The sequence below is a fragment of the Culex quinquefasciatus genome, chromosome 3 (assembly GCF_015732765.1).
Source record: "Culex quinquefasciatus strain JHB chromosome 3, VPISU_Cqui_1.0_pri_paternal, whole genome shotgun sequence".
In the NCBI taxonomy this organism is placed as follows: domain Eukaryota; kingdom Metazoa; phylum Arthropoda; class Insecta; order Diptera; family Culicidae; genus Culex; species Culex quinquefasciatus.
This window is the reverse complement of record NC_051863.1, coordinates 125,384,716-125,409,899: the sequence shown is the minus strand read 5'-3', so window position 1 is coordinate 125,409,899 and position 25,184 is coordinate 125,384,716. Positions and strand designations below refer to the sequence as shown.

The 25,184-nt window shown below is 36.2% G+C and overlaps 2 protein-coding genes across 5 annotated transcripts in view; one reads left to right on the top strand and one right to left on the bottom strand.

The window, feature by feature from the left end:
• LOC6039883 (tyrosine-protein kinase Src64B) overlaps nucleotides 1-25,184 on the bottom strand; it is a 174,302-nt gene that overhangs the window by 24,244 nt on the left and 124,874 nt on the right. The gene's annotated exons all lie outside the window — the stretch shown is intronic.
• On the top strand, nucleotides 24,096-24,775 carry LOC6039884. Its single transcript, XM_001849332.2, has 2 exons — nucleotides 24,096-24,199; nucleotides 24,260-24,775. Exons 1-2 carry the CDS (start codon nucleotides 24,194-24,196, stop codon nucleotides 24,707-24,709), a joined length of 456 nt encoding a protein of 151 aa, XP_001849384.2. The 5' UTR covers nucleotides 24,096-24,193; the 3' UTR covers nucleotides 24,710-24,775.

Here is a 25,184-nt window from a genome sequence, read left to right as displayed (position 1 = left end):
ACCAATTTTGTTATGATAACAAAAACTGTTATTAAACCCTTATGCAAAAATGGATTTTTCAAGATGATTCCATAACACTTTTTGTTATTTTAACAATATTTGTTATTGAAATGGATGAATTTTGTTATTACCGTCTGCTCGGGTTACGACGACGAGGACAAATTCAAACTTTGCGGGTCGTAATTGTATTTTTGACAAGTTTTTTCTTTTAGTTTATGCTCAATTATTGAGTAACAACCTTCCGAAAAGTCTTAATTTGTCGGCGTAAAAGGAAAATGCTGATAATATGGGAAAAATGCTGATAATATGGGAAACGCATCACCGCTAATGGAATCTTAAGGTGTGGCTTACAGTAAAAACTTGGTGGTTTGACAACTTCACAAACACTACTAAACGTCTGATAATTTTGACAGGTTCTCACACCTAATCAAATTTAATCAAACGAACGTGAAGCAAATTAAGAAATGTCACACTACCGGGGGATTACTGCACTTACGAGTTAAGGAAGTTGGAATTTGGAAGGAATATTTCGTGAAGGCGACCGCGTCATGAGAGGGTGGTTTCATTAAAATTATTATTCCAACCGGAGCGTGTCTAGCCGTGAAATTGCCACCTTTCCGCTACCGAAGTCGCGGTTGATTTATGTCACAACTCTAGTAATAAGTGGTTATAACAAAAGTTTGGGCGATTTGGTGTTTCGGAGACGGTACATATAACATTCACATAACAAAGAAAAAAAACAGAACGGAAAAAAACATATTTTGAAGTTATTTCGTACAAAATGTTTTCATACAATCATATCCAAATTCACACTAAAAAATTATGATTATTACAGATAACGTAATTCAAAATCTAATGTAAAATTAATGGACGTAATCGAAAACCAGTTGTAAAATTCTGTTTGATTTGCTACAAAGCTGCAAATTTTCAACCAAAACATGAAAATGAAAATTTAATCAGGTTTCGTTTAAATTTCATCGATGCTTGACTTGATTTTACGTCTAGTTTGATGCACATAACTGGAGCGTGTTGTAAGACCTAATTTTACATCTAACCAAACCCAATTTTAAGTTGATTTTACTACACTCTCTTGACGGTGCAACTGATGTGTCAGTTGTCAGCCATCTTGTTGTTTTGCAAAGCAGAAAAAAATCCTAAGACAGATTCCTCTGAAAATACGAGGATTTCTCAACAAAAACAACTAAGGTGAGTGAAAGAAAGCCTCAAAAGTAAAATTTAACTACCGCAGTTTAATAATAAAGATTGTTTATTTTTCCAGCTACGTATTTTGCAACAAAGTTTCCCCGAAGGAGAAATCAAAACTGATGGTTGCTCGTGCTACGGAACTGGTCCAGGAATCCTTTTCACCCGCATCAGCAATCAAACTAACCAACGCCCGCAACGGAATGGTGGAATCTATGCCGCCAGAAGGCCACACAGCAGGAAGAAAAAGCAAACGACGTCTGCGGCGACCTATGCGCTGACAAATTGTGGCTATTTTAGATTGTGTTCCCGCTGCCACTGCTTAGATTGAACTGCAGCTGCAGGATAACCCCGGCGGAAACAGCCGCAAGTGACATCTAGAACTCAGATGATGTCAGCGGATGTCCAACCTCCAAGCTAACCGGCTCCGGCGACGGAAACGGAACGGAATATAAGACCAACAAACACACAAAGAAGAAAACCCCAACCGTACGAAGTTCCGTGCGTGTTTCGGATTTTCCGGGTCTCAAACCGATAGCAAAAGTGCACGTTTTGTCAAGTGTTACAACATAATTATGCTAAATAAAGTGAAAGTAAAAGACAAAAAAGAATAAAAACGAACAAAGCTGTATTAATTTCTAACCTAAAAATCACAATTTCCCCCAGCCAAAATTACATCAATTTGAAAATTACATCAACGTATATTCGAATCTTGTAAAATTCAATGTCCAAAAATTGCCCAGATAGGTTCATGTAATTTTCAAATCTGATGTAATATTGCATAAGAAATGACGCTCCAGTTATGTGCATCAATTTAACAGAATATTACACGATTATTTTTTGGTGTGTTCAAGCCAAAAATTAAAGCAGAAGACTCAAGATTAAATTACAAGTAAAGGCTACCCCGCCACGAAAAATCAGTCCATCAAAGTATCTCCTTCCACTTTGGGGTAGACTGGCATGAAATGGGAATCGTAAGAGATGACTTCGCGGAGCTGCTGCCATCATCTGTGGTAGTCCCCCTCGAGGTGGAGTTGTCATAACAACCAGCGGTAATCGGCGGTACGATGGCGTAAAATTGGTTCCCGGAAATTTGAGGGGAGGGTGGGACAAGGCCCAGTCGTAATTCAATAATTAAATTGGTCGTTGATTTTGAGGAAACTTTGGAAACGACATCGAAGCTTTTTAAAGTACGTGAAGATGAGCAATCTCAAGCATTTCCAAAAAAGAATTGCTGTAAATTAGATAAACCTAAATCACTTTGTTTACAAATGTGGTGTGCTTTTGATTCATCTTTGCCAGTGCTTTTTGTTTATATCAGTAAGTTGACCCAAAAATTAAGTGGCTGGAATAATTAGACCCTTTTTTTTTGTTTGTCCATTAGGGTGTCCTACGCCAAAAATGATAGTCCACAAAATTGGCAATTTCGATGTTTTTGGCAAAAAAAAAAAACACATTTTTCAAAAAAAAAAAAAATGCATGTAATTCCGCGCAATTTCAATCGATTTTAGATCTCTTGGACTAAAATGACAGTTGATTCATTAGGCTCTAAGAGAAAAATAGTTTTAAGTCTAATGTATGTTAAAGAACGTTTAAAAACTAAAAATGCTGTTTTTGGTGATATGTATTACAGTTCAGAATCGATTATCCGAAGGCCACTAAAAAATTTCACTTCGGATAATCGAATTACGGAAATATTTTTTTTTGCTGTCTTGTTTTGATTGTTAAGCAGGAATATGACCCAAACATGCTCGTAAGTGATTTCCAATTTTTGAATCCAAGATGGCGCCCAAAATGGCGGGGTTGAAATACTGAAAAAGTGTATTAGGTATGCTAAAAGGCAATCAACAACACAAATTTGACTAAAATGGGGTCACAGAACTCGAATTTAATGTTTGAAATAGAAAATATTTTTTTTTGTTTTGTTGATTCGAATTAGAGGTGGGCAAAAAAAAAGCCAGCCGCTCAAAGAGCCAATTCATTAAAAAGGCTCACAAAAAAAGAACAGCGGTTCTTTTTTAAGCTCCGGTCTTTTGAAAGAACCGTTCCGAGATGGAATAATTTTTAAACTTGTTTTAAATATAAATGATTGAATCTACAACAAATTGTAGTGTTAAATTATTTTTTGAAAATTGAAAATACAATTTCAATTATTTCAATGGTAATCAAAAAATGATCCCAACATTGTCCCTTGGTGTACTTTTTCGAGTACTTTAGGATAATAAAAACGACAAGTTAAAGTGGGGCTATTTCTCGACATATTCAGAGCTGTTTCGTCATACATATTTCATTGGGGTGTCTATAGCAACTTTCTCATAAATATATATTTAAAGATTCTCAATAGCATTGAAGACAATATTTGAAAACAAATTAATAGTTTTCAAGCGCATATTTTAAGTTTCCTATTTTTTTGAAATTTCAAAAGTAAATGATTTGATGATGATTGTACTGATCGTACATTAAAGTATAACCCGAATACAAATTTGAGCATTTTAAATTGCTAACCTTGTAAATTATTACCTAAATCTACTAAATAGCTTAGAGATTTCGGAAATAAATTAAATCCACTTGCTCGAATAAATTTATGGACTTTATCGTTCAGATCAGAATGAAGAAAAGTGTTAGCAGAATATTGTCTCTAAATAAAATATCAGCATGATTTCAATTTTGGGAGAGATAAACGCAATTTTACATTAATAGGATTTTCTCCAAAATAATAAAATTAAGATTGGATGCCATTCAATTATTTGAACGTTTCGGTTCGAGTAGAAATGTTGACATAGAGGCCTTCAGTTTTCAAGGGCATCTTCTCGTACTTAGTTTTTTGTTTTCAAATAATTTCTATAATTCCAATGTTAAATAGCTTACAGAATATCCTTTTCATCCATATTTTGAAAAAGAGCGAAAGATCCGTTCAAAAGAGCGGCTCTTTTGAATGAGCGAACGAAAATGAGCGACTCCTTAAAAAGAGCGGTTTTGCCCACCTCTGATTCGAATACTCAAGTCCCATACAAACTTTCGGATAATCGAACTTTCCATAATCGAAACATCGGATAATCGAGGCTTCGGATAATCGAGTCTGGACTGCATGTAAAATTTTCCAAATAATCCAATAGAAATATAAAAAAACGGATGACATTCTTAACTCAATTTGGACCAAAAGCGACGATCGACAAGATAACACGATCAATGTTTTTGTGAATTAAAGAAACATTTTTTTTAACAAAACGACTTTTTTTAAGAAAATTTATGTGCATTTTGATAATTTGGCTATAGGAATTTCCAAAAATGTTAACGAGGACATTGCAAAAAAAACATACTTCTATGTATTTCAATAGTTTGAAATTGAAGAGAACGTTTTTTTTTAAAATCCCTAATCTGGCACTTTCTTTGAAACTTTATAACATGAAATTATAAATGTGAATTTCTTTCAACTTATTTTTCTTAGATTTCATGTAAATGTATTTAAAGATATAGCTGGCAAACACTGAAAATTTCATTGTTTAATTTTTGTGAATTTTCATATTGGAGCAGTTCTCTAGGATTTCGGTCATTCGATTTTTTTTTTGTATTTTTTTAATCCGACTGAAACTTTTTTGGTGGCTTCGGTATGCCCAAAGAAGCCATTTTGCATCATTAGTTTGTCCATATAATTTTCCATACAAATTTGGCAGCTGTCCATACAAAAATGATATGTGAAAATTCAAAAATCTGTATCTTTTGAAAGAAATTTTTGATCGATTTGGTGTCTTCGGCAAAGTTGTAGGTATGGATATGGACTACACTGGAAAAAAATGATACACGGTAAAAAAAATTGGTGATTTTTTTATTTAACTTTTTATCACTAAAACTTGATTTACAAAAAACACTATTTTTAATTTTTTTTATTTTTTGATATGTTTTAGAGGACATAAAATGCCAACTTTTCAGAAATTTTCAGGTTGTGCAAAAAATCTTTGAACGAGTTATGAATTTTTTAATCAATACTATTTTTTTCAAAAAATCGAAAATTGGTCACAAAAATTTTTCAACTTCATTTTTCGATGTAAAATCAAATTTGCAATCGAAAAGTACATTAGTAAAATTTTGATAAAGTGCACCGTTTTCAAGATAAATCCATATTTAGGTGACTTTTTTGAAAATAGTCGCAGTTTTTCATTTTTTAAAATTAGTGCACATGTTTGCTCACCTTTGAAAAAAATATTTTTAAAAAGCTGAGAAAATTCTCTATATTTTGCTTCTTCGGACTTTGTTGATACGATCTTTAGTTGCTGAGATATTGCAATGCTAAGGTTTAAAAACAGGAAAATTGATGTTTTTTAAGTCTCACCCAAACAGCCCACCATTTTTCAATGTCGATATCTCAGCAACTAATGGTCCGATTTTCAATGTTAATATATGAAACATTTGTAAAATTTTCCGATCTTTTCGAAAACAATATTTTCAAAATTTTCAATTCAAGACTAACATTTTACAAGGGCGTAATATTGAATGTTTGGCCCTTTTGAAATGTTAGTCTTGATTTGAAATTTTTGAAAATATTGTTGTATTTCACAAATGTTTCATATATTAACATTGAAAATCGGACCATTAGTTGCTGAGATATCGACATTAGAAAATTGTGGGTTGTTTGGGTGAGACTTAGAAAACATCAATTTTCCTGTTTTTAAACCTTTGCATTGCAATATCTCAGCAACTAAAGGTCGTATCAACAAAGTCCGAAGAAGCAAAATATAGAGAATTTTCTCAGCTTTTCAAAAATATTTTTTCCAAAAGTGCACTAATTAAAAAAAATGAAAAACTGCGACTATTTTCAAAAAAGTCACCTAAATATGGATTTAACTTGAAAACGGTGCACTATATCAAAATTTTACTAATGTACTTTTCGATTGCAAATTTGATTTTACATCGAAAAATGAAGTTGAAAAAATTTTGCGACCAATATTTCGATTTTTTGAAAAAATCAGTATTGATTTTTTTTTTTTTTTTAATTTATATTTATTCAAATTTCTTTTCCATGTACATTCATTCAGTTAAAATATTATTGAGTGTCCAATCACAAACGATGACTTTTCACCTCAATTTTAAATACTAGCAACATTCATTTATTCATGAAATATTGTAGCTTTCGCTATTCAGTGATTTCAAATGTAGGAGGTCCTACATGTACAAAAGGGAAAAGGGATACCTTAAAACTAACTTATAAACTATATAAAGAGCGGATCAATGCAGCTGAAGACTGCAATGATTTTTGTCGAAATGCATCAATTATCTTATTGGACATAATATCCAAAGTGTCAACTTCGGCTAATTGATGAAGTTCACTGGTGCTGAACCAGGGAGGAAGTTTCAGAATCATTTTCAGAATTTTGTTCTGAATCCTCTGAAGTTTTTTCTTCCTGGTTAAGCAACAGCTTGTCCAGATCGGCACAGCATAAAGCATGGCAGGTCTGAAAATTTGTTTATAAATTAACAGTTTATTCTTGAGACAAAGTCTAGAATTCCTGTTTATAAGTGGATACAAACATTTAATATATTTGTTACATTTAACCTGGATACTTTCAATGTGATCCTTGTAAGTAAGGTTTTGTCAAAACCAAGTCCAAGATATTTCACTTGATCCTCCCACTTTAAATTTACCTCATTCATCTTTATAATGTGATGACTTTTGGTTTAAGAAAATCAGCCCTTGGTTTGTGAGGGAAAATAATAAGTTGAGTTTTGCAGCATTTGGAGTAATTTTCCATTCTTTCAAATAAGAATTGAAAATATCCAAGCTTTTTGTAATCTTCTTGTGATGACACGAAGGCTTCTGCCTTTGGCGGAGATGCTTGTGTCATCAGCAAAAAGTGATTTCTGACATCCTGGGGGCAAATCAGGCAAGTCAGAAGTAAAAATATTGTATAAAATTGGACCCAAAATGCTTCCTTGAGGGACGCCAGCACGTACAGGTAGTTGATCAGATTTGCTATTCTGATAACATACCTGCAGAGTACGATCCGTCAAATAATTTTGAATAATTTTCACGATATAAATCGGAAAATTAAACCTTTTCAATTTCGCAATCAAACCTTTATGCCAAACACTGTCAAATGCTTTTTCTATGTCTAGAAGAGCAGCGCCAGTAGAATAGCCCTCAGATTTGTTGCTTCGAATTAAATTTGAAACTCTCAACAACTGATGAGTAGTTGAATGCCCAAGGCGAAATCCAAACTGCTCATCAGCGAAAATTGAATTTTCATTAATGTGCGTCATCATTCTATTAAGAATTATTCTTTCGAATAATTTACTAATAGATGAAAGCAAACTAATGGGCCGATAGCTTGAGGCTTCAGCAGGATTTTTATCCGGTTTCAAAATCGGAATTACTTTGGCATTTTTCCAACTACTGGGAAAATATGCCAAATCAAAACATTTGTTGAAAATTTTGACCAAGCTACTTAAAGTTGCTTCTGGTAATTTTTAATTAAAATGTAAAAATGCCATCCTCACCAGGGGCTTTCATATTTTTAAATTTTTGATAATAGATTTTATTTCATTCAGATCCGTATTAAAAACTTCATCTGATGAAAATTCTTGTTCAACAATATTCTGAAATTCTATTGAAATTTGATTTTCAATAGGACTCAAAACATTCAAGTTGAAATTATGAGCACTCTCAAACTGCTGAGCAAGTATTTGAGCTTTTTCCCCATTAGTTAATAGAATATTATCACCATCTTTTAAAGAAGGGATGGGTTTTTGAGGTTTCTTAAGAACCTTTGAAAGTTTCCAAAAAGGTTTGGAATAAGGTTTAATTTGTTCGACATCTCTTGCGAACTTTTCATTTCGCAGGAGAGTGAATCTGTGGTCAATAACCTTTTGCAAATCTTTTGAATTCGCTTCAGTGCAGGATCACGAGAACGTTGATACTGTCTTCGGCGAACATTTTCAGACGAATCAGAAGCTGAAGATCGTCATCAATAATGGGAGAATCAAATTTGACTTGGACTTTAGGAATAGCAATATTCCTAGCATCCAAAATTGCATTAGTTAAAGATTCCAAGGCTGAATCAATATCAGCTTTGGTTTCTAAAACAAAATCATGATTTAAATTATTCTCAATATGATGCTGATACCTGTCCCAATTAGCTTTGTGGTAATTAAACACAGAACTATTGGGTCTGGTAACTGCTTCATGAGAAAGTGAAAAAGTTACTGGAAGATGATCAGAATCAAAATCAGCATGAGTCACTAAAGGACCACAATACTGACTTTGATTTGTCAAAACCAAATCAATTGTTGATGGATTTCTAACAGAAGAAAAGCAAGTTGGCCCATTCGGGTATAAAACCGAATAAAGACCAGAAGTGCAATCTCTGAACAGAATTTTACCATTGGAATTTACTTTTGAATTATTCCAAGATTGGTGTTTGGCATTAAAATCACCGATAATCAAAAATCGAGATCTATGCCGAGTAAGTTTATTCAAATCCCCTTTGAAATAATTTTTATTTTCCCCAGTGCATTGGAATGGCAAATATGCAGCTGCAATCATAATTTTCCCAAAAGAAGTTTCAAGTTCAATGCCCAAACTTTCAATAACTTTTAACTTAAAGTCACGTAACGTGCTATAAGTCATACTACGGTGGATAACTATTGCAACTCCACCGCCATTTCGATTCATTCGGTTATTAGTTATAACTTTATAATCTGGATCACTTTTCAAATAAGTGCCAGTTTTTAAAAATGTTTCGGTTATAACAGCAACATGCACGTTATGAACTCGTAAAAGTTGAAAAATTCATTTTCTTTCGCTTTTAAAGAGCGAGCATTAAAATTCATAATATTGATGGAATTACTTAGATCCATGATTAAACTTCAGGGTAAGAACAACATCATTCGCAAATTTTAATCCAATCTGGATTGCTTCCATCATGGATGTAGCATTACTCATTGTTTGAATCAAACCAAACAGTGAGTTTTGCAAAAAGTCATTTTTCAAACGTAACATCGCCGAGATCAGAAGATCCCAAAGCGTTGCCAGCAGAAACATTTTCAAATGAGATTTGAGGTACCTGCCCAATTTCAGAAAGATTGGTAGAGGATTTAAAATTCGTGGATGAACCCGAAACGACGTTAGCATAAGAAATGCCATTGTTGTTACCTAACTTTTCCACGGTAGGGGTATTTCTAGAATTGTTCGAGTGAGACAGCACGAACGTTTGATTTAAAGATGCAGGTACAACCTGACTTTGAGAAAATTTCGGTTTGGATTTCGGCTGATGCTTAGCACGAGAATCCAAAACCTTTTTCTGATGGGGCAATCCCAAAATTTGATTTGTGATTTCCACCACAATTTGCACATTTAAATTGGGTGACTTCTTTCACGGGACAATTGTCCTTGTCGTGAGAAGAATCCCCGCAAACCATGCATTTTGGAACCATGGCGCAATGATCAGTACCGTGACCGAATGCCTGGCAACGCCGGCACTGGGTCAGATTCTGGCCATTACCGCCATGTTTCTTAAAATGCTCCCACTTTACCCGTACATGGAACAAAAACTGTACTTTGTCCAAAAGTTTCAAATTGTTGATTTCATTTCTGTTGAAATGAATCAGATAAAATTGTGAAGTCAAACCAAAGCGAAAAATATTCCCGTTTGATTTTTTCTTCATTGGTATTACTTGGGATGGGGCAAAGCCAAGCAACACCTTAAGTTCGTTTTTGATCTCATCCACCGACAAGTCGTTGGAGAGACCTTTCAAGACCGCCTTGAATGGGCGAGCATTCTTGGTCTCATACGTGTAGAAATTGTGTTTGTGGTTTTCAAATAACCAACAAAAGTTTGGTGATCTTGTAAAGATTCCGTCAACAAGCGACATTCTCCTCTTCGACCAAGCTGGAACGAAACCTTCAAATTGCAAGTTTCCTTGCAATTCTTCAGTTGCGTTCGAAAGCTGGCCAAATCGGAGACGGAAGTCACAACAATTGGCGGAGCCTTTACTCGTTTCTCGACGGCAGAAGGCTCAGTACGAGGAGATGGTTCCTTGTCATCAGTTTCGGATAAAACACCGAAACTGTTTGTCAATGGAATTGGAGGATTGACCTCACATTCAGAATCAGAATCAGACCTCAGAAGAGGCTGTTTTCTTTTTCTGTTTCCGTTAGCCGGTTTAGCGTTCAAACGCTTCACCGACGTAACGACCAAATCTTCAGAAGATTTGCGTTTACCTTTGTTTTGACGCATTTTGCAAGCAAAGTTCTCTTAAAAGATGGCTTCGTTTGTAAAATACAACAAAATTTCAGGTGGGGTTAGTCTTGAAAAGACTGTTTAGAATTTTGGAAAATAACTCAGGTAGTCTTTAAAAAGACTGTGAATTTTGTTTTGAAATAACTCTGAGCTTAGGTAGTAAAAAATACCGCAGCTCTAGTGTCCGTTCACCACGAAGGTTCGCAAGACACTGAAATCAGTATTGATTAAAAAATTCATAACTCGCCCAAACATTTTTTGCACAACCTGAAAATTTCTGAAAAGTTGGCATTTTATGTCCTCTAAAACATATCAAAAAATAAAAAAAATTAAAAATAGTGTTTTTATGCAAATCAAGTTTTAGTGATAAAAAGTTAAATAAAAAAATCACCAAATTTGTTTTTACCGTGTATCATTTTTTTTCCAGTGTAGTCCATATCCATACCTACAACTTTGCCGAAGACACCAAATCGATCAAAAAATTCCTTTAAAAGATACAGATTTTTGAATTTTCACATATCATTTTTGTATGGACAGCTGCCAAAATTATATGGACAAACTAATGATGCAAAATGGCTTCTTTGGGCATACCGAAGCCACCAAAAAAGTTTCAGTCGGATTAAAAAATACAAAAATTAAAATTGAAGAAAAAAGACCGATTTCGTAGAGAATTGCTCATTGTTTAAAACATGATTCTTTTTTCCTAAATATTTTTGGTTTCGGTTCACAAGATGAGCTGTATTTATTTATTTATTTTTGTAAGTTTTAGGATTTTTAAGCAGACATTTTAGGTTTAAATTAAATTTGAATCTAAGCAAAATATGAACAAAATATTTGTGAGGATTTGCAGGGTTTAGAAGATTTGTTGAGAACATTATTTGTTTACATTTTTATTGATTTTGTAATCCTTTCATGCATTTTATAATGTTACCTTGAAATAATTTATTTAAAAACATATTTTTTTGCTAGTTTTGATTTCTTTTACACAACAAAAAGATAATTGACTTCTTATATGCTTTTGTTTTTTTTAAATGATTGTTTAATTTCTAGAAATTTTGCAGGATTCCGAATTAAATATTAAACAAGTGTAGTTTAACTGAATGGGTCTGATGAAGAGAATGAAAAAAGTGTGAAAAAACTATTAAGGATAACTGTAACTTGCATTTTTTACAGAAAATAATGCCAATGGTTGATACCAATCAGTTGAAAATTGAAGGAAGCAATGAGGTTTATTAAAATCATCCAAGGGGAAAAAATATCGAAAAATGCCATTGATATATTTACTGAAGATGTTGTGTCCCTCTTTCAAATAAACGTCAAAATCCGAATTTTTAATCCAACTTGAACTAAAACTTACATTGGAATTTAGGCTAGAAAAAATTAAATCCATTTTGAGTTTTTGTCACCCCCCCCCCCTTCACAGTTGGCCTGAAAAATCAGAGGGTAAAAAAGTAGTTTTCCAAAAAAAACTTCAAATTTTCAATGGAAATTTAAGTGCAATCAGCCGACATCACTTTAAAATGTATTCCCCTGCATGTATTTTTTTGCTCAAATTTTAGTTTACATCAAATCTTACATTTTTTGAAAACTTATGATAGCAAAACAACTGAACTAGTGTAAAATGCATTTGAAAAAAACTTTTTGCATTAAAATGTTGAGACTATGGCTTGTTATTTCAATTTTTATATTTTTTTATTTTTTTTGCCCCTCCCCCCCTCGACTCCGACCAGTGCCGTGGGACAAAAACTTTGAAACATATTTGCATCGGCCTAATCATATTTCAAAAATAACCCAACAAATTTAGGATCAGTTCATAACTTTTTTTTCTGATTTCGATTGCACAAATGTGGTTCTGAAAAAGTGCTGTGGAAAATAATACACAAAAATAAGTCTTATCACACCATCAAACCAAGAATTTTCTTTAAATATAGAAGATTCAAAATTGGTAGAAAATTTGCTTTTTTTGTCGAATTTTAAGATCGAATTCCGTTCAAAGTTGAGGTTGAGTTGTGAAATCAGAAAATCTTAATTTTAATTTAATTAATTTGAGTATTTGAGCAAAATGCTTAACTTTCAAAATAATTTAATCTAGACTGTTTTTCTTAAAATGAAACCTAAATCGTTCTAAAGAAATACTCTCAAGAAAGCATTCCCGACGAAAAAAGTATCGGCATTATCTGGCTTTAATAGGCTTATCCCGTCGTTTTAACGACTATTACCGCGAACAAAAGAAAAGCTTGCCTTTGAGAAAAGGCAAAAAAAAGAAAACCCAAAGAATTACAGGCAGGAATCCCATTCACTTCCAAGCTTTCTCTTTTTGCTTTACGATAACGATGATGACATTCGGGTATCGTGAGTGTGTGTGTGTGTTTGCGTTTGCTATCCGTGGTGAAGAATTTTTGCGCCAGACCGGAAGGGGAAATGACATACAGAACTGTTTCTTACAGCTAGTCGCCTAGAAATAGACGTTCCACTTAGTTTACACATACATAAAGAGCGAATGGATGAAGAAAAAACTAGCGCAAAAACAGAGCCGGAAAATGCTCATCACTTTAATCCTGTCCCCTTCCTTCAGGGAAGGAGGAGCAAATATTTATCGATGTACGCAATTTAGCAGCCTTCCTCTATCGGTTTGGGAAAGGTAAGTGGCATCTGGGGACACCACCCGAAAGCTATTTTTGGGATTGACGAAGGTAGGTTCCCAGGTGAGTTTCACAGGTGTGTTGGAACTAAATTTTCCTGAATGGTGTTTGAGTGTATTTTATTGCAAGCTTTAATTTCTGTGATTTTCATGCAGAAGCAGTATAAATCTCATTAGTCAAGGTCGGTTTGCATTTCAAATATAATATCGTAATAATTCATCGACAATGGAATGGTGAAACTATTTTCTCGTTAGATTAATCCCGAACAATGCACCCATAGTCGATTGTGCACAAATATTAAATATGATTTGTATGCAAAGCGGTATGCAAGCAATCGTCTAACAATTAAGGGTTATCACAGAGTTGACCAGCAGCCACGAGCAATCAATAATTTCAATAATAATACGAATGGGCAGGTGGATGGATGGGGGAGGCAAATAATCGGTTTAAAAATTAGGGTAATTTCACAAAATTTAAACAGACTGTAATTTTAATTTATGTAAAACTTCTAAAAAAATAAACTTAAAATAATCAATTCTGAACAACTCAAACTAAACGTGCCTTCACCTTAAAGTTCCACCAACAATCGAGAGTGCACATTAATGTTTTATTGCGGTGGCATCCGCGTACTGATGCACATTTCTATCGGGACTAAATCCTGCAATAAAATGCAGATTCAACTGACTGCAAGTGCATGATTCTGCTCTCGCTGGAAATGGAACCAAAACCGACATACGTGATATTCTAGCCCATCCCCCAGTTGGAATAAGCTTGGCAAGAGGGGTAACGACTTTATTGACTTTTTATAATTTGTAGATAAAACTTTGTGGTGTGTTTTTATGGTCAATTGCTTTCACGTTAATGTAGAGAGGAAGGCAGAACGTTTGATGTGTGTAGTTTACATTCAACTTTTACCGATTTAGTGCATCGTTTGAATGTTATTTGTGAATAATGAGATAAAACTTATTTCTTTTTGCAAGCTTAAAATTGTTGAAAACTAATCAAAAACAAATTCTGAGTTTTATTAAGTCGAAAATAATTTCCTAGTACAGGCTTGCTCAGTGGGATCTAATCTTTTTTGAAGCGAAACAATTTTATACTGACAAAATCTTTTGAAAATATGTGTACTGGACTTATAGATTGGGCTGGGACCCGTGGTGTATGGGTAAGCGTGGTTGCCTCTCACCCAGTCGGCCTGGGTTCGATCCCAGAAGGTCCCGGTGGCATTGTTCGAGGCGAAATTTGTCTGATCACGGCTTCCGTCGGACGGGGAAGTAAATGTTGGCCCGGCTTAACCTAGAGGTTAGGTCGTTAGCTAAGTCCAGGTGTAGGAGTCGTCTACCTGCGTCCTGCCTCGGTGGAGTCGCTGTTGGGCAGTTGGACTAGCAATCCAAAGGTCGTCAGTTCGAATCCCGGGGTGGTTTGCGATTGCCAAAACATTCAAGCCTTCGGACACCTAGTTTCGAGTAGGAATCTCGCAATCGAGAACACCAAGACAATGCTGTAGAGCGAATAATTTGATTTTTAATTCTTAAATCTTCAAATAAACGTTATGAAATGCATTCCTCATTGATTGTAAAATCGATTTTATAAATCTTTGTAATAATTCATATAGTAATTCAATTTGTTTGCCTAAAGCCCTATCCTGATAAATACCAAAATGATAATGTATCGGATATCGGATCATTTGGATCAATCATATGTTTCATCGACCTTTCTAGGGCATCGCAAAGATTTTAAAGATCAAAAAGTAAAGATTAATTGAAGTTAAATTTAGAAATCATTTCATGTCCGACGTAACATTGATATTTTAGGAAAATAAAACTATCTCAATGTGAGAGAGGATTCAACCACCTTAAGGTGTATTAAGTCAATTTTTTTTTATGAAATTTTGTGATTTTTTCTCTATATTAAGCAAGTTATTAAAACTATGGATTTGTGATCAAAGACTAGTAGTTCTCCGAACTACTGCTTTTTTCGATTTTGTGTTAGTTGACTTAGAATAACCCATGAATAAATATTTGACATAAACTTTAAATAATATATTATGAAATTACTTAGGGGAGTTTGGGGAGACTCGATCCCCGGGGACACTTGATCCCAAGCCTGTATCTCGTCAGCATGTGGGTAAAACAATTAGCTTTGTTCTAGAAAGTTGTGCGGAATTGACTAAAATTCATTGTAGAAAACAAAGAAAAAAATTAAAAAATGTTTAGATTGAGTTACACACATATTTCTAAAAAGTGCTGCAAAAAACTTCCAAGAGATCTTTTTTCTTTGTTTTGATAAGTATTGAAAATACTCAAAAATGATTCAAAAATATATTTTTTATACATTTAACAATCAATTGTTTAAAAAAGTGTGTTTAGGGAGACTTGATCCCTGCATTTTTAAAGTCACTGGAATCAGCCTCAAGATCAAATAATTGGGCTGGGTTTTCGTACATAGTTTCCTTTAGTATAGTTGTGCATAACTTACTGCAGTTTGAAACATTTTTCAAAAGTTTTGTAAATAAAAATTACCAGATTTTGTAAACATGCTCAATTTTGGACTAAAAAAGAATATTTTATGTTTTTGAATATTTTGCATGCTAAACTTGTTATATTTTGAACACAAACGTACAGGTTTAATGTGAAATTGCTATAACTTATAGAAAATTAAAAGTTTGGATGAATAAGAAACATTGTGCTTAAGATTTCTTCAAAATGTTGAAAGGGGGATCAAATTACCCCCAACATTTTGAAAATGACGGTTTAAAATATTTTTTGAAAACGCTTGGCATGATTCGAAGAGTTTATCTGGTGAAATACCCTTATCAGCCAAATATAGTTGAATGTTTAAGCTTTCAATTCATGCAAAAAGTTCATAGTTTTGTGAGAAATTGATAGAGTTATGTGCGATACAAAAAAAGGGGATCAAGTCTCCCCACTCTCCCCTACTTCTTGAATGATGGAATGGCCTACTTTTCATTGAAAAATAATAATAAAAACATAAAATAACGGGCTGGAAAATACTTTTGATGTTCGAAAGTTCGTTTTTGATTTTGGCAAGTTCCCCACACCGAAACCAACCCCACGGAGAAGACGTCCTGCCGAGTAGCAGCCCAGTTTGCGTACATTTTTTTTCGAAAACATCAATTTTCATGTTTTTAATCCTTTGCGTGGCAATAACTCAGCAACTTAGGGTCGTATCAACAAAGTTCAAAAAAGCAAAATATAGAGAATTTTCTCAGCTCTTCAAAAATATTTTTTTTAAAAGTGGGCAAACATGTGCACTAATTAAAAAAAATGAAAAACTGCGTCTATTTTCAGAAAAGTCACCTGAAAATAGATTTAACTTGAAAATGGTGCACTTTATCACAATTTCAGTATAGTACTTTTTGATTGCAAATTTGATTTTACATCGAAAAATGAAGTTGAAAAATTTTTGCGACCAATATTTCGATTTTTTGAAAAAATCAGTATTGATTCAAAAATTCATAACTCGGTCAATGATTTTTTGCATAACCTGAAAATTTCTGAAAAGTTGGTATTTGATGACTCCTAAAACATATCAGAAAATGAAAAAAAATTAAAAATAGTGTTTTTTTGCAAATCAAGTTTTAGTGACAAAAAGTCAAATAAAATATCACCATTTTTTTACCGTGTATCATTTTTTTCCAGTGCAGTCTGTATCCATACCTACAACTTTGCCGAAGACACCAAATCGATCAAAAAATTCCTTCAAAAGATACAGATTTTTGAATTTTAATAAATCATTTTTGTATGGACAGCATACCGAAGGCACCAAAAAAGTTTCAGTTGGATTAAAAAATACAAACAAAATCGAATGACCGAAATCTCAGAGAACTGCTCATTTACAGATCCCCAAATTCGATTTCAATTCTGAGATATTCAACAAAACCCTAAAAAAACTCCGTGGATTGTTGTTACTCTTAGTATGAACGAAGTTTCAATTTAGTTGTGCTATCTTGTTGTGCTATCTTGACACACCCTGAATATTGTTGTTAGTGCGACAACTAGCCAAAGGGATTTCAGGTCAGAACGCGTTTGACACTCGTACAATGCGCGTGCTCTAGTTTTTGTATTTTAAGGGTCAAACATTGTAAGCGTTTTTCTCGGAACGTCAAAAAGCGACGTGCGACAAGTTAGCACGATAGCGTCGATTTTCTCTTAACAAACCTTACTTTCTACCATAATGGATTTTATATCAGACTTTTGCAACAATACTCAAAGTTTCATAAGACTTTGTATCCTTTTCCAAACATAGAATCACTAGTGACTCAATATTGACCACAAATACACTTCTCGTCAGTAATCCTTTAACATTCCCAGTCCAAGTTCGCCAGCAACTTTGGCCCCTTCCGATAATGAAGCCGTCAGTTCCAATCCGAAGAACTGGTCCCATTCGTTCGTTGCACAGTTTCACGATACCTATACCTGACCGGCTTCTTTGCCGCTGAACCGGCTATAAAATAGCACAACCATACTGAACTCACTCAACGAGCAAATCTTGAACTAATGATGCCAAACCAAATGGAACCTGTTCCCGTTCGTGCTGCTGCAAAGACACAACACACAGCTGCGGCTTGGCAGAGGTTTCCTCCTGCCCTATATTCCGGGGCTCCGGAGTAGGTTCCCCCAGGGACGACTGCACGACACGACTCAACTTGGGAGGAGCACGAGAAGATGGTTTGCAATTTAGATTTCGAACGCACAACTCCTCCTCGTAAAGCACGGTGAAAAAGTTTGAAGATTTTGCCAAATGATTTTTTAACAAATTTATAGGAAAATTTGAGACAAATTTGGCAAAATTTCAGAGTTAATAAACCTTTTAAATTTGTCTGTGAAGCACAAAAACCGACCACTCTAATTGATTCCTGCCCAAGGTTGCGCAGAGTACAACTTTGTGTTGTGCCAATTTGTTGCACTCTTCGCTATGGCGTGGCTAATGTTTATGTGCCGATGAGTCGTTATCATTACAGTCTCGCTGTTTTCTGCCGTTCCCCAGTTGAGAGGACCATTTTAGGCAAAGGAAATCCACTCAGAGTTGTTGCGGTAAGCCGATTCGAGTGTGTACGACGCGTTATCTGGGCTAATTAGGAAGATTTAATCCAACTGCAATGTTGCACGGGACAGCGGGGAGGAAATCTTGCTATGCATCAAGCTGATTTGTGCTGGTTTAAATGGCATCTATTTTGTATATTTTTCAGAAAAAAATCTCTTAAATGAGTCCTTCCTATAGCTTCACTGCTCGGAAGGCACACCGTTAAGTTAATTTGTTGAGTAAGTTCCTAGTGATTTACTTTTCTATATCAACCCTAATTTAACATTTTCTTTTCAAATTTATTATATATTTTTTGTTTCTCTCTTGTATGATGCCTACGCGGAATAAAGTTCGCACATAAACATGGAGCGCGTGCGGCTTGAAAATATAACTTGAATGAAACCACTCATATGGAAATGAGAAACGAGATGAAGAGGCTCATTACAGAAAATGCTCACGTGAATGGCAAATGTGAAGTGCATACTGATGTTCTCTTAGGGAGATGAATACGAAGGAAGCTAATCCGAAACCTTTTTTTACTTTTTTTTTATTTATACTTAATATTTTAGTCTTGAATTGGCACTTTTTGAACAAACAAATGCAATAAACTCAGAATGAGGGCGCGAGTTCCCAGTAGTTCCCGAAAGGACAAGTTAATTCGGTTTGCGTGTGGTGAAACACACGCGTATCTGTCCCCGATGAGTCCTTCCAGAAAATTCGTTTACTGTTATTTTGGACCAGATGAGCAAGAAGATACGAGGAGAAAGAAAGGGAAGCAGTGTGAAAAGGTCACAATCACCCAAGAAAACATCCCCGTTGCGTGACATGACAGCATGCATCCGGATCCGGTTGACCACGCAGATTCACGCGAGTTTTGTAAGGTTAAAAAAAAAAATCCGATACGGATGCTCCCACGCGTTAATGATGATGGACGCTACGGTAGCCATTAGACACTGGGCCGTTGGAATGTAATTTTTGACAAATCATTCCCCGAAATGGATTTCTGGAGCTCAGCTGATCCATCGCGCGTTCTAGGGGGGCGATGCAGATCATCTATCACAATCGGAATCATGCAGGGCGTGTGGGCCGGAAAGAGCTGTCAAATCCATCAATCATTCCAGGAATCCTAGCTTCCGGTGAAAAACGGGAACAGGCTGGATTTTGGGAACATAGTATGCTAAGTTTAAGGGAATCCTTTGATTTGATCGCAAGAATTGGATTTTACAACCGATTAACGGGAAATTTCTCATCCGCAGCATCCGATTGCTTGCCTTGAGAATAATATATAATACCGTTCAACAAATACTATGATTTTGGGTCGCATCATCATCCTCTATGATGAATCCTGACCAAACACCCTATCCTACTAACAAATTTTCAGGTTCCTGGCGCTTGTGGGGTGTAAGCACAGAGTAAATCAGCTGCCCTAGTAGCAACCTGCGCTAACTAACATTCCCGTTCCTTAAAATCGAGATCTACAAACTGACATGGCGGGCGCCGTTGGTGGCCAATGACTTTTACCTATTCGCAACTGATCTAGTTTTGGCAATCATGGTGTTTTATCTTTTCGGCGAATTCATAATGCTGTTGATAAGGGAAACACTACTTGATAGTCGAAGCCTATGATCAGTAGTGCTGAAAGGATATTACGGTTCTGTTCAGCAACGGAGAAGGCTCGCAAGAATTGGATTTAAAAGGTAAATATGACAGTTTCTGAATTTTCATTTCGCAGAATGAATCTCCACCAAATGAGTTTCAGTAACAAAAACAAATTGCTTAATTTTCTTTTAAATGAAGACTAACATATAAAAAGTGCGTAGTAAAGAATGTTTGGCCCTTCTGAAATGTTAGTCTTGATAAAAAAATGAAAATATTGTTTTCGTAAAGATCTGAAAATTTCACGAATGTTTCATATTTCAAAATTGAAAATCGGGCCATTAGTTGCTGAGATATCAACGTTAGAAAATGGTGGGTTGTTTGGATGAGACTTTGAAAAAATAAATTTTCCTGTTTTTAAGACTTATCACTAAGGGTCGTATCAACAAAGTTCGAAGAAGCAAAATTAAGAGAATTTTCTCAGCTTATCAAAAAAAAAACTTTTTTTTCAAAGGTGGGCAGACATGGGCACTAATTTCAAAAAATAAATAACTGAGACTATTTTCAAAAAAGATACCTAAAAATGGCTACACCCAACTGGCAGTCGCATGATTGTGATGCATGGCGGCATGAAAGTATATCAGAATCTGCATGAAATCTGTCCTCATGCATTTTTTGCGATATAGGAGTATGACATTTTTGCCCGTTACCGACAATTATCGACATTACCGACGGCTTTTTGGTTGTATTTCACAAAAAAAAAACACTTAGCAGAACGAGGATTGAACCACCAACTTCTTGGTTATTGATCCGACACGCTACCACCGCGCCATGGACGCTTGATGAAAAGTGAGTGAAAGAGCACCAACATATGCTTCTCTTTGGAGTGTTGCTCGGGGACGGGCCAACTTTATATGTGTTGGTAAGAACTGCAGATCGCTGAAATTTGTACACGCGAGCAAAACTAATCTACGGGCTTGCTGCAAAAAATGTTATAAAATATGACATTTTCTGCAGCAAATCCAATGTTGCAGATTTTGAGATATATTTTTCCTTTGGGTGTATAACTTGAAAATGGTTCACTTTATCAAAATTTCACTGAAGTTCTTTTTGATTGCAAGTTCGATTTTACATCGAAAACAAAATTGAAAATTTTTTGCGACCAGTATTTCGATTTTTTTAAAAAAATCAGTACTGATGCAAAAATTCGGTCAAAGATTTTTTGCCCATTCTGGAAATTTCTGAAAAGTTGTCATTTGATGTCCCCTGAAACATATCAGAAAATGAAAAACAATTAAAAATAGTGTTTTTTTTTGCAAATCAAGTTTTGAGTGAAATACATACTTACTTACATACTTACAACTTTGCCGAAGACTCCAAATCGATCAAAAATTTCCTTCAAAAGATACAGATTTTTGAATTTTCGCATATCATTTTTGTATGGACAGCTGCCAAATTTGTATGGAAAATTATATGGACAAACTAATGATGCAAAATGGCTTCTTTGGGCATACCGAAGGCACCAAAAAAGTTTCAGCCGAATTAAAAAATACAAAAAAAAAAAAAAAAACAAATGACCGAGATCTCACAAATTGCTCAGCTGTCAAAATAACAGGATTTGTTCGAGGAACGAGATTTTTTCAGCGAAGTCATCTTAAGATGTCCCCTACACAACCCTTTTTACAAATTTAGTTTCATTGAGAAGAACCTGAGCAATGGTAAAATCCGTAAAAAATCTCTTTGATCTAATGTCACCCCCAGCCCCAATGTCTCCCCCACTGACGGTATATCATTTTTTTTATTATCTGCTCTACAACTTTGTAGAACATCGTTGCACTCTAAAAAATAACCCTACAAAGTTATAAAAAAACACGAAATTTTTAAATGATAAATTTTGTTCGAAATGAAAAATGACCCTTCTAGGTCAATTTAGATTCTGAATTCTGAGTACGCCATCAAATTTGGCGTCCAATTTTGCATAAAAGTCCCTTTGACACCAAATTTCTATCTCATCACCGTTTCAGGCTGCAAATTATTGAAAAACACCTCTTTTTCGCATGTGCAAAAATGGAAGGGATCGTACCGCCCCTCCGTCACGAGATATCAAAAAACGGACCTCAGATTCGTGATCAGGGACAAATGGTACCCCTTAGGACAAAGTTTCAAGCAAATCGAAGAGGGGTCGGGGCAACTGCTGTGTGAGTTGGCGGAGAATTACCCATATAACGAAACGAGCAAGAAAGAGGGAGAGATTGAGAGAGCAACTAAGAGCGAGAGAGCTTGAATACCGAGCTCGCTTTCATTCGTTTCAACTTCGTGTGCGTTTAGTGACGGTTGCTTAGAAATGACGATCATGAATGTAGCTTGTCTATACTCTTTTCTCAAATCATAAGGAAGCATAAACAAGAGATTTCTCTCCAGAATATGTTTTTTTTTCCTAAATTCAATTGAATAAAAAAACTATGTAATTGTACAATTTTAAGTCATCAAAACCAATGCTCGTCCAACTTTTTGCAAAAGCTTTTGAATTATTTTAAAATATGGGAAAATTCTTATAATTAGCATTCTAAGAAAATTAATAGTAATAATTTTCAGAATTATTGCTAACCAATCAAATATAGACACTTCACCTTAATTCAACTGCGCACTTTTCCCCAGTATAACGCTCTAGTTCAGTGCATGTTCCGGATGATTGGCAACAAAACCTATCATCATCATCATCGTTCCCTCCTATAGTGGGAAAGTGTGATTGCTGTCGGTTAGTTGTCTGGATTCTCCCCCACTGAAACCTCCAAGCCCCCGTCTGGTCCAGAGCCTGTGAGTGCTAATGTTCACCCTAATCGATTGATGTGATGGATAGGCATGTGCCAATACTACACACTCCATCTCTTTCTCTCTCTGATAACCATATTTAGGTTGAAGGGTCTTCCCACGCATTCCGGCCGTGTTTGCGTGGGTGATTACACCTTGTGGCTCAGCTACAAAATATTTAGATATCGACGAACGGGGAAAACGTGTCGCACGACACACGTGCCGGACGAAATGATTACATTCGAAATAAAAGTGAGATTTATAGCACGCGGAAATGGCTTGTGGGCTCCAATGCGTGGACGCAACGTGTATCATTTTTTTTCGCATTTTCAACTCCTGAGAGGTCGAAAGCAAAAAAATATTGGTAGGTAGTAAAAATCAATTTCAACGCGTCTCGAACAGCCGGTCATAAACAAACAATGAACCTTTTTGTCGTTGATTCCTGAAATATTGATGTTGCAGTCCGTCACATCGCGTTGACAGCGGCAAATTGCGACGCCTCACGAGAGGTTTGAAACACGAAGGTCACATTACGCTACATATGCTTCAATCACACTTCTGGGCGCGGGGAATCAACATATGGCTTGACACCGCGCGGTGTCACAGCAAGGACCAAACCGATTATTTTCTCTGGCAGACACGCGAAGAATCATTCAGGGACGTTCTAGGGATAAACGATACAATGTTTTCAATCACAAACATTCATGTATTACAAGCGAACTTTAAGCAACGATCAGCTTCTGGTTGATGGCATGTCCGACCAGCGGAGCCACATGGACCGATCCGGGGTTGGCCGCGACGTACTTAGCTGCCGGAATCGCTGCTCCCAGGTAGTTGTTGTATCCGTAGCCGTAGGACGACGCCAGCGGAAGTCCCCACGGGCTGACCTTGGCAACGTTAGCCTGAACGACGGTCTTGCCACCGAGTCCGTACCAGTTGTTGGTGTAGCCGTTGGAGTAGGTCGCTGGCCACGCCGCCGAAGACCACTGGTTGACTCCGTACGGGTAGCTGTTCAGACCGCTCCAGGAGTTCAGGCCATTCCAGGAGTTCAGACCGTTCCAGGAGTTCAGACCGTTCTAGGAGTTCAGACCGTTCCAGGAGTTGAGTCCGTTCCAGCCGTTCCACGAGTCCACGCCGTAGGTGGACACTGCAGGCCACGCCGACGGAACATATCCAGCTTGGGCGGCAACGGCCAAAGTGGCAACGAACAGAGCGATGAAGACCTACGGAAGTAATTGTTTATCATCGATTCGTTGGACAAGACTTGCTGGTGAACTTACCTTCATGGTTTCACGGATGGTTGAGTCTTGGACGAACCTGATTTACTGAAGAGCTGTTGATGAACTATATAAAACAATGGTTTTGGACCTCAATTTATACCATATTTTTTGAAGGTGACAAATTTCATTTGCACTTCAAGACAATCACTTCACAAAAGCTTAACAAAATTAAGTATGTGTTGAACGTTACGGTTGAAAGATTTTCGAGGATACCCAAGTTAAGTTATTAAATTTAAGGAAAAGATAGTGTAGATGTGAAGTTGAACTCATGTTGACCGTCGACGCAAAATCGTATAAAATCGCTCGTCCGAATTCTTGTCAGTATAGTTCATCAACAGTTCTTACAAAGACAACTTGTCCAGGACTCAACCAGTCATCAAAAATGAAGGTAAGATATCAAACAAATCTAGTCCGAATCGCATAGCAAACCAAACCCCTTCTTCCGTAGGCCTTCATCGCTCTGTTCGTTGCAACTTTGGCCGTTGCCGCCCAAGCTGGATATGTCCCGTCGGCGTGGCCTGCAGTGTCCACCTACGGCGTGGACTCGTGGAACGGCTGGAACGGACTCAACTCCTGGAACGGTCTCAACTCCTGGAATGGTCTGATCAGCTACCCGTACGGAGTCAACCAGTGGTCCTCGGCGGCGGCGTGGCCAGCGACCTACTCCAACGGCTACACCAACAACTGGTACGGACTCGGTGGCAAGACCATTGTCCAGGCCAACGTTGCCAAGGTCAGCCCGTGGGGACTTCCGCTGGCGTCGTCGTACGGCTACGGATACAACAACTACCTGGGAGCAGCGATTCCGGCGGCCAAGTACGTCGCTGCCAACCCCGGATCGGTCCATGTGGCCCCGCTGGTCGGACATGCCATCAACCAGAAGCTGATCGTGGCTTGAGATTGACTGTGTAATTGGATTGTGATTGAATAAAGAAAATTTGGTGTGTTTTCATTTTCAGTTGAATTTGTTTATGTTTCTTTTGAATTATGAATGATCTACACTGAAAAAAATAAAAGTACCAAATTCCTAAATTCTAGGAATTTTGGCTCCTTTCCTTATTAAGTAATCCAAAAAACCCGATTACTAAACTGCCCATAATTGAAAATTCGGCTATTATGCCAAATCAAGTATTCCGAGAAAAACGCGTTTTAGTGTTTGTCACAAAATCTCCGTCAAGGCAATTTCCCATAAGAGTGGCATATTAGCCGTTTGGTTTTTCGCATCGGCAGCCGGATGTAAACACTATTTCAGTGAAATTCATGTTCCAGGAGATGTGTTGGAACATCCTCTACCTCTACATGCTGATATCTCGTTTTTGCCAAAAGTGGATATTAGCCGTTTTTTCAATGGTGGGCAGTAAATAAGGAAAAGA